The sequence below is a fragment of the Clinocottus analis genome, unplaced genomic scaffold (genome assembly GCF_023055335.1).
Source record: "Clinocottus analis isolate CAN_PGR_092001 unplaced genomic scaffold, fCliAna1.0.p SCAF_15, whole genome shotgun sequence".
NCBI lineage: Eukaryota > Metazoa > Chordata > Actinopteri > Perciformes > Cottidae > Clinocottus > Clinocottus analis.
The window spans coordinates 3,448,623-3,466,735 of record NW_027175876.1 but is presented as its reverse complement, the minus strand read 5'-3'; the positions used below and the strand labels follow the sequence as shown (position 1 = coordinate 3,466,735).

General features: G+C 42.7%; 1 protein-coding gene across 1 annotated transcript; it reads left to right on the top strand.

Moving 5' to 3' along the window:
- Positions 1 to 15,666: 15,666 nt before the first annotated feature.
- Positions 15,667 to 18,085, top strand: mrps18a (mitochondrial ribosomal protein S18A). The gene is made up of 6 exons (XM_068576811.1): positions 15,667 to 15,823; positions 16,191 to 16,222; positions 16,567 to 16,671; positions 16,782 to 16,905; positions 17,402 to 17,474; positions 17,588 to 18,085. The coding sequence occupies exons 1-6, from the start codon at positions 15,688 to 15,690 to the stop codon at positions 17,730 to 17,732; spliced, it is 615 nt and encodes a 204-aa protein (XP_068432912.1). The 5' UTR covers positions 15,667 to 15,687; the 3' UTR covers positions 17,733 to 18,085.
- Positions 18,086 to 18,113: the final 28 nt, after the last annotated feature.

Sequence of the window (18,113 nt, the reverse complement as noted above, 5' to 3'; positions counted from 1 at the left end):
AAAAGAATCTAAAACTAAAAGCAATGACTTCAAGCGTGCAGTTCACAGTATCACTCACTCTCTTGTAGTCAAGTATTCATATCCCACTTCAAGCAACTTGCCTTATAGGAATAGGAACAAGGGAAATGCACTGACAGTCTTTATTGCTGCAGGGAGATTAATAACTCTTTGCACATTAAATATGAAGGTCGAGGTTGAACGTATGGGTCGTCTTTCGGGACCTCGAAGACTCCATAATGTAAATGAGAAGGGAGCCATTTTTCACCGTGAGTACAAGTTGATACCTTAAGTACATTTTGCTGATACTCTGACTTTATTTTAACCGTGCACTTTACCATTTTTCAAAAATCCGCAGAGCTCTCGGAGAAGAGATCAGGATGTGAGACGCTGGCTCCCTGCGGCCGCGTCTCCTCCATGACCACGGGTGAGAAGAGGGAGTTCAATATGAAGACTCTTAACCTAAATGATCGCAAAGCCAACATGCTCTACGCTCTTAACCTTTCCCAGATGTGCAAGTCAGCAGAGAGAGGAGGGGGAGGAGGAGGAGGAGGGTGCGGACGAGGAAGGTGCAGCAACGAGATGAGAAAATATAGCGCTGTGAAGAAATAACGAGTAGCGCCGCGAGAGAAGGACAATATAGCGGGGCGAGTGAGGAGGAGGAAAGAGGCCGTCACTGCCTCCAGGGGTGAGGCGGAGGGGGGAGGAGAAAGGGGGGGGGGGGGCAGAGGCGAGAGCGATGGGGGTCCCTGCTGTCTGGGTGGTGGGACCACAGGGAATGACGAAATTATTAGGATGAGCATCTAACAGGAAATAAATGCAGTGTGGACAGAATCGCCGAGAGGCAGCCAGCCAGACATTGTTGAAAAACTACAATAAACTGCGAAGTATACGGGTTAAGAAAACTTTCCTCATATTGCGCTGCGCTGGATATTTCATAACCTTTGCTGCTCAGAGTGGGAGTAAATCATTTATTTCTTCCAGAGGGCCTCAATATGCTCATTTCAGATGATCCTCTGGGTTTCTTCCTTTTCTTCATAAATCAAGACATTTGGAAAACCTTGCGTCATCAATCTCGCCTCCTGGGTCGTGTTTGTTGTGGACGTCGGCGCGCGGGGGTTCAGGTTCCACCGTGTTGTGTCTGCGGTGATGTGTTGATGAACGGATAGAGCGGGAGGACAACTGGATACCTCAGTAGCGTCGCTGGCTCGGAGCCATCCATCCTCTCTGTCATCTGTACGAGGATATTTGAGGAGGAAAGAATGAAAGGCGCGGAGCGCGGTGGTTGACTTTGAGGAATCCGCTTCGTATATGTCATTGTCAAAGGATTTCAGCCCAAGCAGTCCCGGGGATCTCCATAAGCAAAACAAATAAACAGCTGAAACCCTCCACCGCACTGCTTCTGACACTAGGAACGACATGAAAGGACATGTTTCTCATTCTGCCCGAAGACATGACTTATGTGGCATCCTTATCGCAATGTGGCTTTTTTTTCCTTCTTCTTCTTCTTCTGCTTCCCGACAGCGTGGGCTTCCTTTCCAAAAAACCGCCCTGTGTGACAATTAGTTTGGTCAATGGAAAAGGCAAAGGACAAAATCCCAGAAAAATGGGGCCAATTAGCTTCAAACCAGTGAAACGTTATCTGGCAGCGTTCACCATTTAACTGGCTTAAATGTCTGCACGTAAAAAATTGGAATCTCCTCGCAGCTTCGGGGTAACGAGATGTGTTGCCTTGATGTGGTTTCTCGACATCCAAGAGTGACTTCGCCGTAATGAAAGCAAATGACTGTGTTAATGCTTCCTGGCCAGGAGATCAGGATATCGCTCATACAATTCGTAATACTTCCTGACCGCTAAACACACGGAGGCCTTCCAAAGAGCTTTGTGTGAAAAGTAAACCAAGAGAGAGGGATGTAAAAGTCTCTTAAGACAAGGCAGGAGTCCGTTTAACTTAGTTGTGTCGGATCAAATGTTGCCTCCAGTATTTCGTTGTGCGTGTCAGTTTCCTAGGAACTCGTTGGATGTCTCAAGAACGTTGGATCCAAGTTGTTTGGATTGAAGACTTTTCATTGTTTATCCTGAGAGGTAGTCTGGTTCCAGATCCTTAAATTGCTGCTCTCGATCTCCAATTTCGTCAGTGACTCAATAGAGTCACTGACCGCTGTTTTGTCTGGTCGGAGGAACCACCAAACAGCCAATCACAGCATCGCAAGGACAATTTAAAACGAGCACATTTGTTATTTTTTCGGTGCCAAAGCCAGAAGAAGAGTGGTGACATCGGAATTGGCAAAAAGTAATAACAAACGATGATTGAGACGCAGCTGTGAAGGTTGTTACAAGTTAAGTCACAAATGTAGCAATTCTTCAAACATCACGTTTCCTTCATTGACGTGACAACATGTGAGGAGTGCATGTTTGAAATGTCTGGAGGAAAAATCCAGAGCAGGACTTTTGGTTCCTTCAACATGACGCATGACTTCACGGTTATTATACTCTACATGTGTTTCGGTAAGAAAAACAGTGTTCTTCAATTAAAGGGGGGGGGGGGGGGTCAAGCAGTCAGCGCTGTGCAACATGCATGAAGGCAGAGCAACATCCTTGAAAGGTATATCATCCGTTCTGCATCATACGGACGACCTATCACTTCAGTATGTCGACAGTACGTGAGCATGTAATGCAAACAAGACGTCGCAACAGCCAAAGGGAGCGTCTGTCTGCCCATCAACATTATCTTTAGTGATCTAAAAGTAACATTGTTCTTTATGTTTTTCTAAATGTGACCACCATGCTTCTATGAAAAAGAGGTAATTCAATTTCCAGCAGGGCCCCAGTCCTCGGAGGCGTGCTCTGCGAGGCGTGCTCCGCTTGGAGCGGATCCACCAGGATCCCCTGCCAGGATGTAAAAATCACAGACCGACACATGTTGGACACAAGGCACGGCTCTCGCTCTGGGTACTTGTCTTTAATAATAACATTTAAGTCTTTAAAGTACCTGTAGAGGATGACAAAGATCATTTCATTTCCACGTTGAAAAGGCTGGTTGTGAAGGCCGAGTCCCTGGACGAGTGCCCCGAGTTCCCGCGAAACTTTCACTGCATCCCAAACCTCTTTAAAGTTACCGTGATTTTCAACATCCTTCAGTTCACTGCTGGGGATTCAGCCATGTCTCAAGAATGAGGTAAGGAAATTATACCCCTGTGTGGGACGAAAGATAACTGTGGTCGTAGTGCGTCCAATGGGCCATTCATTGTATGAGCTGTATAAACATATTACAAGGATATTGGCTATTGTAAAACTTAAAAAACTGATAAAAGCGAGCTGTTCTATTTCAGTGTGTCTGCGGACAATGTACTTGGAGATAACACAAAAACATGAGTAGAAAACACTCCTTTCTGGAGGCGGACCCCTGGGGTCTTTAGCGTGATCGGCCGTCAGTGTGATTGCGATCTGGCAGGAGTCCCGAAGAAACGCTCAGAGACCAGTTTCATAGGCTGTATATGGTCAGGTTAGAGGTTGTCTGTGTCTTGTTCAACAGAATTAACGCCTGGATCGACAGCTTTCTGCTGAAACCCCTGGAGAGAGATATTAAAGGAACATTCTGGTTCATTTTAAGCCGGTGTATATTCCGTAAATGTGGCTAATGTGGCTCTGTCTTGTGCTAACTTTGCACTCTTGTCACATCCGCTGTAGAGATTTGGAGGGAATGAGGACTCCGGGAATGAACATTATGACTAAATGCATACAGATCCATGGGGCAATTTGACTGATGTCCTTATCGCACATCCTTGCACGCTAGTTTGTTTGTAAGTATAATGCTGACTGTCACTGCTGTTATGCCGAGGAAGCTCACAAAGCTTATATACAGATACTAATTTCACTTTCTTTCACGCAAAGGAAAGGAGACACGAAGAATAGAGGCAGAGAGGCAACAGGAGGAAAAACCTTTGCTGCAAGAGAGTGAGACTTTGAAAATGGACATGTCCCCCGACTGAGAGTGATCCCAGCTGTGTAACTACAACAAATGAATTTGCAGCGCTTATCAACATTATCGTTCCGCAGACTTTATTTCACTTCCCCCCCAAAATCAACTGGAAGAAAAGGCCTCTGCCGGCTGGACCAAACGGTCAGCAGACGTGTTAGTCGATGAAACCTTCTTGTCATTTTATTCTTTTATTTGAATTAACACACACACACACAGAAAATGGAGAAAAAAGCCTCGTGCATGACGACAAATCATGCGTGTTGTAGATTTCAACCACTCGCTTGTGCTGCGGCATTAAGCTCGACAACAGAAGTGACAAGTGCAAAGTTAGCGTGACCACAATCGCCACATTCATGGGAAACACGCCAGGTTGAAATACACCATAGTAAAAGAAAACCAGGCACATGCCAGATGTTTTACATCTGGGTTCATTTTTTATTCAAACAGAGTACAAGGACAAATCACTGGTGAAGTAAGGTCAGTTTAAGTAGTTTTAATATATAAACCAATGTGACAATCTGTTTAAACGTTATACATTGACTTGCAAATGAAAACACAAGCTTGAGGAGTGACAGTTCTCCCAGATCAGTTATCTAATTATAAAATACAACGTTATACAATTATTAATATTCAAAATGAGTAAAATGTCCCATTTACTGCAGGTATACTGCAGTATAACATGCTGGAAAAGCAAAAAAAAACCCAACACTTTTGCAGAAATAATTGCCCAAAAACAGTAAATCCCACCAAAGATAGTGTGGAGCCTTCACTAACTTACTAAATATTTTGACAGTGCATCAGTTAAATGATGTCGGACTATCTTATTACCAGTGGCATGCAAACTCTATACCTCCTGTCGGTGAAGGGTCCGCTGCCTCGGGCTAAGCAGATATTACTTCAGGGAAAAGAATCTCATTCAGCAGGCAGTTAATGCTCCCCGTGTCCTCAGAGACGGTTGTCTGCTATCGGGATTTGAACCGCCGTGTTCACTGCCCAGAGCGCAATGCTTTAACATGATTTTCTGGATGATGACAAAGGTATGTCTTCCCTGTAACGTGTGGCCTATTGTGTTAAATACATGGCATTGCTGTTTCACATTAGCTTTACCGTGCAACTCGTCCAACGTACAGCTCGGGATAATCAGAGCCACATTTCTGCTGCAGGGGGAGAGCTTTTCGGACTGGGATATATATATACATATATATATATATATATATATATATATATATATACATATATATATATATATATATATATATATATATATATATATATATATATATATATGAGGTCCGGGCCGCGATCATACTGTCAAAGTCCAGTGGGCGATTATTCTTCTAGACCGAGCACATGCAATAAGTGCAAAGCGGAGGGAAACACTCTCCAGTGTAAAGTCTTCAGGAACAGCACGTTTTGGGAGAAGATTGACAGATTTCAACGTCGCATCTTGTTTGTTTTCACACGTTTAAAAGCCACAATTTGCTGTTTTATATGGGTTTTATGTCCCAGATTACTTCTCATACATATTACAGTTAATATAATGTTTAAATAAGTGAGCCAAGCTAACTGCTTCCCTATTTCCAGCCTTTATCTACATGGCGCCTTTACGTTCATACAAGTGTCTAGTTACTGTCTTTAAAGCTATTAGTGGCGTGGCTTTTGTCCAGCTTTCATTTAATTTTTAGCTGCGGGTGCAGCATGGGCACATGTTCTTTTTGAACTTTCAAAGAGATCTCCCTCAGATCAAATATCGGCAGATTTCCTGGGGATCTGCAGAAGATGAGCTCTCGAAGTGATTGAATCATACAGAAAACTTAGAAAAACAACAGATAGAGCTCTTTAACTTCGAACAGGTGGAGTCATCGATGTCAAAATCAGTATCATGGAAAATGTACTGTACATATGTGTGTGCGTAGGTCAGATAAACCGATGGTGTGTGTGCGTCCGGGAGGACGAAAACAAATTGTGCAGGAGTGGCCAATATTTACTGCTGAAAAAAAAAAGTATGAGATGAGCTATCGCTGTTTAAAAATGGAAACGGCTCTCATTGTCCACGAAAGGGAGTAGAGATATGATCCAGATGCAGACACAGAGTAATCTTTAGAAGGAAAAAAAAGCCTTCTTAGATACCGAACATGAAGTCAGCCTGAGATTAGATTATGGCGGCAGGCTATCGTTCAAACACAGAGTCAATGCAAAATATACATTTATATTTTTGCAATTGCCTTTTTGTTTAGTCTCAGCCCATCTCTTTAACCCGTGTCGGTCCACTCTTTTGGTTCAGACTGAAATATGAACTATTGGTTGGATTTCCTTGTAAATACATTCATGTTTCCCAGAGGATGCTGGTGATCCCTTAGATTTTCCTCGACCCATACACAACAATCAGCTTTAAATTGGTGGTTTTGAGTTAAATGCCTCAACAGCCATTGGATGGATCGGTCAACACCTTCATGTCCCCCTCAGGATGAAGTAATTAATGTACAAGTTTACATTTGCCGCAAATGACTCAAACTTTTGAGCGGCCCTTTGGTATTGTTGCGCCTAAATTGTGCTGCCTGTCCTAAACCCACAGCGCCGGTAGACCGGCGGCACACATGCAGACACACATGCAGAGGAACATATATATATATATATATATATATATATATATATATATAGAGAGAGAGAGAGAGAGAGAGAGAGAGAGAGAGAGAGAGAGAGAGGTGGAGAATCGTCTGTTCACCGCGTAAAAGCGTGAATGCAATCGGCAGAAGAAAAACGCTGACGTTGGGTTGTAAAGGAACTCCACCGCGGTCACATCGGCTTGAGTTTACACAACGAGGCCGTGAAGGTGGACTTATTGGCGTGACGGCGTTATGTAGTCTTGTTTATCCACTTGATAGCAGCAGGCCTTTTTTTTTAAGACACGTAAAAGCTTCCAAATTCAGAAGAGGGGTATTTACTGACGTGTTTTATGTTGTCGGAAAGAACATGCGTTAACCACAGGCCTTATTTCAGGCATCTAACCAACAACTCATTCAAAATAGCCGTCGACTTCCTGGACGGGCGAACTGGAAGTGCAAAAATAGGAGCTTGTTTCCTAGTTTTAGTCCTCATTCCTGCGGCTGTCTACACTTTGGTTTATGACCAATTATACCTGCATGCTAACATCGGCATGTTAGTATACTGATTAGCATTTAGCTCAAAACACAGCTGTGGCCTCATGTCCACTCGTCTGCCCGTAGACCTGGTCCTGGTCTAGGTTGTCCGATTCAGTGCACTGGAGTGATACCGCTCGTCTTTTCATAAGAAGCTTTGTTTTTATCCACATGAATTACATTAGCGAAACGATTATGCTAACAGGTGGAAGTCCCCCATCTCTCAAACAGCTGCGGGGTCAAACACATGAAAGAGCACATGAGACACTGATCAAAATGTAGGAGACATGAGGGACCAGGGTCTTTGATGCTTTTGTGCGCTTCTTCTTTTCCCTGCGCGAGCATAAGGGAAGACTCTGACAACAGGGTGTTTATCAGACATAAAGAGAGCTAAATCAGCTGAGAGGACTTTGTTTGTTCTTCCCGGTGCATCACTGTGTTTCTGTGTTTCCTCGCTGTTCACTCGCCTCTTTAATTCTTTTCTTTTCCCCCCCCCATCACAGCCCATGAAGGTCCCTTGTGCACTCCCGGTGCTTGGGATCATTGTTCTCACCACAACAAAGAAAAAACACATCCCGCAGTTGTAAAATGGCTCTTGCCAGTTGGACGGATTCCCTTAAACGAGTATTTCAGCGAGGGGGAAAAGGAAGTCTGCGCTCTTGAATCTCAGCAGCCAACATCGTGGGCTGAGCGTGAAATGCGCGACGCAATCTTATCTAATCAAATGTACACAATGTTTTACACAGTTGACACCTTCCCCCTAAGCCCTCTGATGCAAGTCCGATGCGCCTATTTACAGATCTTGAGTGCTGAGTGAGATAATGAAGATTACTTTTATTAGCACTGCGACTCTTGTGACCTGTAGGGGATTTCCTAATCATAACATTGACTTGTTTCTTATCCAAGTTCTTCCCTTGGACATTCATTCTTGCTTGTCTTTCCTTTATAAGAATTGATGTATTATTTCATAACCAGCCAGATGTCAAACACTGAGCCCTTTTTCTAAGACCAAATAAATACGACTAGCACAAAGAAATTAGAAGCTTAATAATAAGGGAGAAAGTATCCTTGGTTTGGCTTCCTTTTTTTGCCAAAAGAGAGAATATAACAGATAATCAATAATAAAAAAAAAAAGTTTTGAAAGTGAGAAAACTTTCCAAACGAAGTCGGCAGCCGAAGAACCAAGGTGGCAATACGCCGAGGGTTTTGCAGAACCAGCACAAGTATAAAAACCCACACAGCAATCCAACACTAACAGCTAATTTACCGCAAATGGTAAAAAAAAGCCACATTCATTTTGGATGTGTGAAACATCTGGAGGAGAAACTGAAAACCAGTGAACGCCTCCATCCAAAGCTCATCCTGCAACACCTAAGAAGACATGGATGTTGCAGCTAAAAAAAAAGAGTTATCTACGGAATGAGCAGCAAAGATCTCCTAACCATCATCGCTCCGAGGCAGTCCGAGATATACAGGCTGTGTTTCAAAACTTTAAACCAGAATATGATGTCATATATCACGTGGTTCACTGTCTACAATGCAGATGCATGATTTTGAGCGTCGTAGTTTCATTATTGACTCTTCTTTACTCTTACGTTAGCTTAAAAAGATTTTTAAAAAATCACTTAAGTCCATAAAGCAAAAAACAGAGTAAAGTGCATTTCTTCCCGTGCATTGAGTTTTGATAAAGTGTGCGTCAAACAGTACAAATATTTTCAAATGTTTCACATTGTAGTAGCATGTGCGGTCAACCAGAAAGCATGCTAACGGATGAGCAGTGATAGCTTTGGTAACCCTGTTAAGTGTCTCCTTGTTCCTCTTGCTCTGTGCCAGGTTCCCTAATTATGATGACATCATGTAAAGCAGATGAATCAAGACAAGTTTGTGCAGTTTTCTTATTAATTGCTTCTAGATGCTGCAATGTCTGCAGAAGTTACGTAGTTTAAAAGCGAGACTCAGTGAAGGCCGGTATTCAGGCTTATAAATAGACTGAAAACTCAAACCGGGCATCTCTGAAATCACATTGAGGTTATGAGGAGCATTAAACACGTCGACTTACTTTAAATGTTATTTTTTTTCAGTGTGAATGGAAAGAATTAAACATGTGAGTGCGCTTCCACTTGATGACAAAGCAGCTATCGGAAAAAAAGCCGCTCTTCCTTTCCGACTGTTCTCAGCTCTGTGTTTGCCAGCCGTGGAATTTTACTGGAGAGTTTGCCTTGTGTTTGACTGCCCAGTCCTTATACATACGAGTGAAGTGAAGAGTGGGAGATGGAAGGACTTCAGGTTTGCTTCTTTTCAGCGTCCACTCTTTTGTTGCATCATGTCTCTTTGTGTTGGGAAAATGTCTCCTAATTAAGGCCGATGCATAAAGACTGGAGAAACTCTTGACTGATTGCCGTTCACTGTACGGCTTCTTCTCACCGTGGCAAAGGCAGACTGGACACACACACACACACACACACACACACACACACACACACACACACACACACAGTAAGGTTTTTACATTCTCATTCAGGGGATAAGATGTATTGGACATGGTGTTAAAATACAACAAAAAAGAGAGTAGTAAAAATAAGATAAAAGACGGTCTCAAGTTGTTTTTATGAATGACCCCCAACTGGGAAAGGAAGAGAACAAGGGACAAAGATCATGTACCCCATCAGGAAGCCTACATAACATGTCTCTCTGGTGGAAGAGGGGGTTTTGAACGTCAGGAAACATATTGCTCTGAGAGCAAAGTCATTAGGTCTCTCTGCTTTTACTCCAGACATTTTCTTTCCGGCCTTAATATGGTTCCTTTCAGCATTTGTAAAACAGTTTATTTAAAGGTTTATAAATATGACTGGTACCTCATCAGCACAATTAGATGTCAAAACTGAACTTGACTTATGAAAACTGTGTGTAGAGCCCTTGAACATCCAGCTGAATGATTTTAGTATTTCATCCCCAAGGTCTCACTGACTTACCACTGCCCCCTGCTGGGTTACACCTGTCTACAGTTTAGCCTCCTTCTCCCAGTTAACATCATTCATTCAATGCAAGTTTCACTTAGGGAAAAGGAGACGGGGTAACGAGGGTGTAGAAAATGCCGATGTGACCTTGGGTAACACCGGGTTTCTTTACAAGCAGTGCAGGCATGGTTCACATGGAGGGGGGCGTGGAGCAGCCAGACATCGGCTGCTTTCACTTTCTCTCTCCTGTAGAGACAACATCGTCATATGTTTAGGGTTACATCTTATGACAACCCAAGCGTTACTATCCCCCGGTGGAAAAAAAAAAAGCTTTGAAGCACTGATATTTTTAATTAAATACGAACTGCAACCCCCACTGTTAAGGATACGAGCCAGCTTTTAATAATATAAGCCACATTTTTTTTGTAGAAGTACGTTGTAGGCAACAATAACGTAAACCGACAAATTTCTCAATGGGAATTTCTGACCCATATAAGAGTGGCAGGTATTAAGGCCACACTGGGATAAGCTTGACTTGTGATGAAATGCACAGTGGGGAAATAAGTAGGAGACGCGAGATGTCAACAAAACTCATTTCCCTTTTTAGTCAAAAGCGCCGTAACAAATAAGAAATGATTTAAAGGCCGCCAAAACTATCATTGGTTTGGGTCAAACTGTCCTCTCAGAGCAGGCCTTTCCCACAAAACTTATACATACACAGTCTTAAAAACAGCTTGAACTGACGTTAGTCAATGGATCAGACGACTGTGTGTAATAAAGGCTCACAGTGATACCTTGTTTCTGCAGTTCCCCTCAGCTCTGCAGAGCTTTTTGTTTGTTTGTTTGTTGAATCTCTCAGCTTATTGTCTTGGTTTTCCGACCCCCAACTTTGTATGTTTGGATTTATTCTCAGCGACGCACTGGTCAATATTATATTTAGTCACAGCAGGCAGCTTTTTCCAACGAAGAAAAAAGCATGAATGAACTCACTGTATTCTTTACCTGCTCAGCACCAAACAATGTTGTCGTTAGCATCTAGCTGGTGAACATATTGGAGCAATCCATCGCTAAAGAACCAGATATTTCTTTCTATGAAGGAGTTGGTGGAGACCAAAACAGTGCTAGAAGGAGAGTGAATATTAGCACACAATGTTTATACATGCCACTGTTTGCTAACACCTTAATAAGGCCAGATTGACTTAATACAGTTATCATATATCAATATTGTGTTTATAGCTTGTTATGCTGCCAACAAATCATCTGCAGAAGATCTGACAGTCAAATTCATACTTTTTCATCATTTTAAACAACAAATAGTTGGTTAAAAAAGCGGCAGCTCCATTAATATAAATGGTCGCCTCATTAGTCACGTGCACTCGCAGACAGCCTCTTAGTAAAAGGGACTGCAGCTGACTGGAAATCTGGTCTAAGTGAGAATACCGCTGTTGGCGTCATGGCAACTTGCACAAGGAGGAAGTCAAGAGCAGAGGCAACCGCGGTGGGAAACTAATCTGGGCAGCGCTGCAAAAATCCACACAGCGTGAGATGGCCGTGTGGCACATTAAAACTTCCTTTAGAGCTTACATGAAACACAGGTTACATGTTTTTTTGTTGTTGCTGCTCCGACAGGTGAAACGTGATGCTTTCATCCAAAACAGATGGAGGGGGGAATGATTCCAGCTCAGAGTTGTGTTTGTAGTGCGTAGGTACGAAGGCATTGATCCTCCGGCTTTAATTGACTCCCTTGTTGCTAGCCACTGGGGGGGACAAACACGACTGGACGGAAAAAGAAAAAGAAAAATGCAACGAGAGCACGGTGTTTTCCAACATTTGAAGAGGACCACTTCAGGAGCCGAGGAGCGATTGTTTGCATGGTGCCGCGCGGCAACGCAACCTGCATAAAAATTGCACCAATTCTAAGGCCGCGCAGCTCGTCATATATAAAGTGTGCATATGAGATCCAGGCGGAGCAATGTGTTTGTGTGTGTGAGAGTATGTGTGTCAGAGAGAGAGGATGGAAGCTGGCACTCTCCGAGCAGAGGGGGAGAAAAGAAGAAGAAGAAGAAGAAGAAGAAGAAGAAGAAGAAGAAGAAGAAGAAGAAGAAGAAGAAAAAAGCGCGGATGAGAGCCTCTTCAAAGAGCAGTGGGTTGGTTGAAGAAGCCAGTGCTATTTAGCACGTACACCCAAATAAGAGCCGGAAGGGTAGTGAGCGACAGGGGCTGAGAAATAGAGGTGGCGGGGGAGAGGGAGAGGAAGAGGAGGGGAGCTCATTGATACTTTAATGGATGAAGATTCTTGTCACTCCCAAGAAATCGTCACTCAACACCCGAGCCAACGAACGTGCATCGGATGTCGCTCTCCAGACCTTGAGATCCGCCGCGCCCGGGTCCACGAAAAACCTGCGACTTTTGTTTCCAGTTGTCAAGCTTTGGCAAGCCTCTCTTCCCTCTCTCACCTCATCTTGCCCACGGTGGGGGCCTTTAAACCACACTCATACCCTTGAAAATAGGCTAATTGTGTTCAGTTGACTTCCTTGGACGCATCGGCCCTTACGAGTTAATCACCCAGGAAAGCCTCTTAGTGACAGCTATGCCTTAATTGCATACCAGATTGTGCCCATCAATTTGGATGGCAGCAAATCCACACATTCCATCTGCATGGGAATGAGACTTTCTGTCGAGAAACCTTTGACTCTCGCCGAGAGAAAATCTTCACCTAAGGAAGCACTCGGCGGAGAGAGAGAGAGAGAGAGAGAGAGAGAGAGAGAAGCGTTGGAAATATTACGTAATTCAGGAATTTTTGATAAACGTAACCGAATTCTCAGATCCCACGGTGTTCCTCACATGACCCTCCCTGAAGGTCATTTTTTGGTGTTTAGACTTTTCAGCAGAAACTACCGCCGGGGGCCTTTTAGTCTTCACCAAAACATGAAAGTCAAAACAAACTGACCAGTGTGACAATAAAAAGGGAATGTGCCCGTGCGGTTTTGGGTTTATTTTGTGTGTGATGTGACCGTGCCCGCTCCTCTTCTGCTCGCTCCATGCTGCGTGCGTGTTAGCGGTTTGTCCAAGGGAGCGAGGGTGTGTGGAGGGCGGGGGTGTTGGGGTTGGGGGGGGGGGGGTTGAAAACTCTAACCTTTTCCTCACAGCAATAACTTCCCACCATGACATCGAACCAACATTGCTTCAGCATCCCTCAGTGCTCGCTGTGAAAATGTCAGACGAGCTCTGTTCGTCTAAAGGGAGCTTCTATCTGATTTACTCGGCCCCCCCCTCTTCCTCGGCCGAGGCGCCTGTTTGTACAGGGCCATGTTTCATTTGAATATCAAAGCCTGTGAGGAGGTGGCCAGACACTTTAAATACCATTTTTTTGGGGCTTCTCTCAAGGAATGTGACTGCTTAAGTGTCCTTGACGAAGGGACCTGATCACTGAGACAATGCTCCCTTTGTGGCAGCAGGGTGACGGTAATCTCTATCTATCTACACTCTGCTCCGGAGAGGAGACGGACACAGAAGGCCATTTGCATCTTTGTGTGCGGCTCTTTTACGCTCCACAGTTGGGATGGCATTGATGAAATTGTTCACATTTTTTAAGGTAGGGGCCATGAAATTAAACAACCGGGATGCTTGGGGAGTTATCACAAGAAGGCCTTTGTGGCTTAGACAGAGAGGTTCTCTACCTCTTCTATTATCGCTGTTTTTACTGGAATCTCTACTTTTATGTAGACATCAAGTTATTCCAATTAATTTGAGCAATATTGGAAAATAAACAACTTTGATGTTCACTGTGGGCAATCTGCAGCATTGAATCCATCATAAAAAAGGCATTTTCAAATATTCTGGATTCGAAAAGTTTTTTTTTTTCTCCCCATAAACTAATAATTTCTTTTTACATTTAAGTGTTTCTCCAAACCGCACTGTGTGTATCTTTTGGGTCCAACAAACACACAATTTCTCGTAAAACACTCGGATGCTGATATTTGAATACTTAAAATTGTGCATTGTTGGTGTCGATGCTCGGAGCGTTCTCACTGTTTGTTGATGCATAACTACGTGTTTGACGGTCGTGGAAAAAACTGCTTGAGCAATGACCCTGAAATCAGTAAGAATGTATTAATAGAGAAAATGCTGCATGCACAGTGAAGCTCAGAGCCAACTGAATACTTCATATCCATATTTTTATAATTTTGTTTGGAAACTTGAGACCCACCCTGAGGACAAAAAGGAAACCTGTTTGCATAAAGATAATAATTATTCAGCACCAAACCAAACGGAGGGAATAATCTGCACCATCACATCTAAAACCCATTTTATAGAATTGCTTTTAAGTGATGTCGTCCTTTGATGTTTTTATTTTTCATTTTTCATGATCTCTTATGCAGTTCTTTCGTTCTCATGGTTTTGTTTGTATATTTTATATATTGGTTTGTTTTCTACTGTTCTTTTTGGCTATTTGTTTGGTTTAGTTGTGTTCAATGCTTTTAGGGTCTGATCTTTTTTGTTTGCCGCCATTTGGGTCGTGTTCACGCTTTGCATATCTGTGAAAGCACTTTGTAAACCCTGTTTTTGAAAAGTGCTATTTGAATAAAGTTATTATTATTTATCAGAGGCCCTACAAAAAGAGACTGTGTCACAATGAATGTGCTTCAGTGTACAAAACAGCTCTTATTTGTACCAGAACATGTTGCATAAATGTGTTTTACTGTATCCAAGAAGGGACTTCTGTAAGCAGTTCTATTGTTGCCGCCTGTCTCCTCTTTCTTATTGCTTTCTTTGTGCAAACAGTCATAAGAAAGATCCTGAAGAACAGCAAACAAAAACATGACTGAACATAGTGTACTCATAATAACACTATCAAACATCAAACTCTTGATCTTATTTCGGTCTCTGTATCGTGAATAATCTATACCTGTATCCTCCAGTTTCTGCAACAAAGGTTTGGCACGCTCCTCTTGGTGCCCGTCATACTTTCATCAGATAGGCGCGGTATGAACAGAGGCTTGAGCTGTGGCCCTTTCTTATGAACTCTGAGTATCTAAACAGCAAAACGCGTGGATGAAAGTGACTCTCGAATTCTCAAAGCTGCAGTGTTTCACATGGATTTATTTTCCCCTCGCACCAGCACGTTGAGTTTAAATCTTCCTTGCAGGAGAATACATATTCGCTTTACACTCTCTTTTACACTCTCTCTGTAATCTGAATATCACTATCACCTTTTCCGCGGAGATATCCCTCGGAGGCTATAATTTTTTTCTAACACGCCTTCATTGATTTCCCCTCTAGAACTTGGCTCATAATGTGCTGTCCTATGTGACAAATATTTTGACTAAGGATGCATTTTAAATGTAATATCCTGTTCCACATGCAACTATTATTTTTTTTACCAAGCCAGTTAATTAAAAAACAAACACATGTCATACACGTGCATGGAGGAATTTAAGCTGATTTGTTTACTTATATAACCTACTTTCTGTTGGAATGTGACTTTTGCTGGACTTTTGTTTGCACAATCGATGTAATAAGAGGTCTTCGCCATGAGTGTCGCTGTTATTTTTATTCTCGCGAGATTACCATACCGGAAGAGACAACGGCGAAGGTCGGGGACGTAAACATGGCAGCCCGCAGTATGCTGAGGTCTGTGTGGACCTCATTGTCGGGCTTGAAACTTGTGAACGTTAATGTCCAACAGAGGATAAATGTTCCCCAACTACCGGCTTTAACCACTCAGAGTCGAGGGATCCGCCAATGTGAGTTTTATCTGTAAACGTTACGATTTTAGCACACCGATGTAAGAAGAGCTCATGTTAGCTAGCATGCTAGCGCGTCTCAAAAGTTATTTCATTGTAGACTTGCATGCAGTTTATACCTCTAAGGATAGACAGCCTCGCCTCACCACAAAGACAACAACAACAACAACAACAACAACAACAACAACAACAACATTATTTTAATAAATTGCTGCTGGCTATGTGGTTGATGTATTTTTTTTAGCTTGTAGCCTCACCTAACCACAGTTTCAGTTGGCACCATAATAGGAAAACAGTAAAAGATTTTTTTTAAAATTCATATTTCTCTTCAAAAGTCTAACATCATAATAACATATCTGTTTTTCAGTGATGAAGCGGCAGGAGGGTAAAACCACAACGGTAAGTAAACCCAGACGTAAATTTTATATATATATATATATATATATATATATATATATATATATATATATATATATGCAGGCTTGTTACATCATTGCAACTCAGGGTACAAACTCATAAGTTTCAGCTTGTTTTCCAAAGGAGAGGCTCTGTCGGATATGAGGAGATGCAACAACAGCAACTCCTCTAACCTGCATTGGTTCACCTCTTCAACATACAGTTAGAGGATAGTGGGAGAGAGGGACTCGTGTTTAAAAATACACAATTTTCTCTTACTGCACATGTAAATATTCAGTCATCCTGTCAAGGAACCCATCGTAACGTATTCTATCACTACCTGTCAGATTGAGGGACAAAAACTGGACATTCCAAGTGGACCACAGCCTCCGAACCCGTCAGCCAAGTGTCCGATCTACAAATGGAACCTGCAACACAAATACAACTACACGGTGAGAGCGTCTTCAGGAGTGTGATAAGCTGAGTAATCTCAGACAGCCGCTTGTTTATTGTGTCTTGTTATCTTTTTCTCATTTTTGTTTTTTGGTTTCAACCCCTCCAGGATGTCCTGCTGCTTAGTCAGTTCATCAGGTCAGATGGAGGCTTGATACCAAGGAGAATCACTGGTCTCTGTCGAGAGGAGCATAAAAAGATCGCCATCTGCGTTCAGATGGCGCACAGAGCAGGTCAGTGTTACTACCGGTGCCTTGTTTGTGTCCTTGAGTCTTTGCCCACACCAAACTCAAATGACCCTTTCATTCATAATCAGTTTGACACTGGGGACCATGAGGTTGACATTCAAAATGATTGCAAGATTTCAGCAAATTCTAAGCACAATTCAGTATTGCGTGATAACTGATACTGTTAAGATGTGGAAAAGTTGTACTATCTGACGGGGAAATCTCTAAATCTGTATTTATAGCAGTGTAAAGTACCACAACTGAATTATTACTTTCTATTATGATGCTGAGTAGAATAGATTTTTTTATGATCGTCGCATGTTGATAATTTACTCTTAAATTACTCTTAATTGATTAATTGACCAATAGTTTCAGCGTGATTGATATTAAAGACATTTTTCAGACATTAATGCTGGTAAAAAAGCGAACGAGTTAGTTCAACTGTGCTAGTTGATGATTTCATGGAGTACATGCATGTGACTCGTGTTTCTCTGTGTTGAAGGTCTGCTCCCTGACCACAGACCCAAACTTCCAGAGGACCACGTCCCAAAGAGGCCAAAGCCACAACTTAACAGGTAACATATACGCGTGTGTTTGCTTATATGCGTGTTTCCTGCCGTGACCTTATCGATTTGTCAGCACCCGTCTCAGTGCAACTTAAACTAAGCAACGATTTTCTATCATACAGATACCTCACTCGCTGGTCCATTGACTCGGTGAAACCCATATACAGAAGTGGACTGAAGTGGTGTAAGAAGCGCATGGCTGTTGGCCACCCATATCTCCAGGACAATGTGCGTTACGGTGTTAAGCCACTTAATATAAAACACTGAAGGACAGAAGGCCTGATGAGTCGCTACAGCAACTGGATGAGAGTGGGTGGATCTTTATTTTCAAGCGGATTGACTTTTGTCATACCGCCCTCGGAAAGGGCTTGAAAGCTTCAACCATCTGTATTTATTCTACCTTTTTGTTTATGAAGCTGAGTCACCCAATTAATGAAGTATGCTCAGCCCGACCCACAACCATCTTTTCCGTGTCTGCTGTTTTAAAAAAAATAAAAAGCCCTTGAAGGGAATTCTGGGACAACTTAAAAAGAGCAACAACTGGGTCAGTGTAACAGTTTCAAAGTAGGTGGTATATCGACTGTGTATACTCGGATGTGCAAATAAAACGTGTCTGCTTACTCCGCCTCTCAACGTGTGTTTACAGTA

What these genes read in the sequence shown, in the direction of transcription:
- mrps18a (XM_068576811.1), top strand. Translation starts at nt 15,688, where the DNA reads ATGGCAGCCCGCAGTATGCTGAGGTCTGTGTGGACCTCATTGTCGGGC. An exon ending in AGGAGGGTAAAACCACAACG is followed by an intron (nt 16,223 to 16,566) that starts GTAAGTAAACCC and finishes ACTACCTGTCAG; the next exon opens with ATTGAGGGACAAAAACTGGA. An exon ending in TCAGATGGCGCACAGAGCAG is followed by an intron (nt 16,906 to 17,401) that starts GTCAGTGTTACT and finishes TCTGTGTTGAAG; the next exon opens with GTCTGCTCCCTGACCACAGA.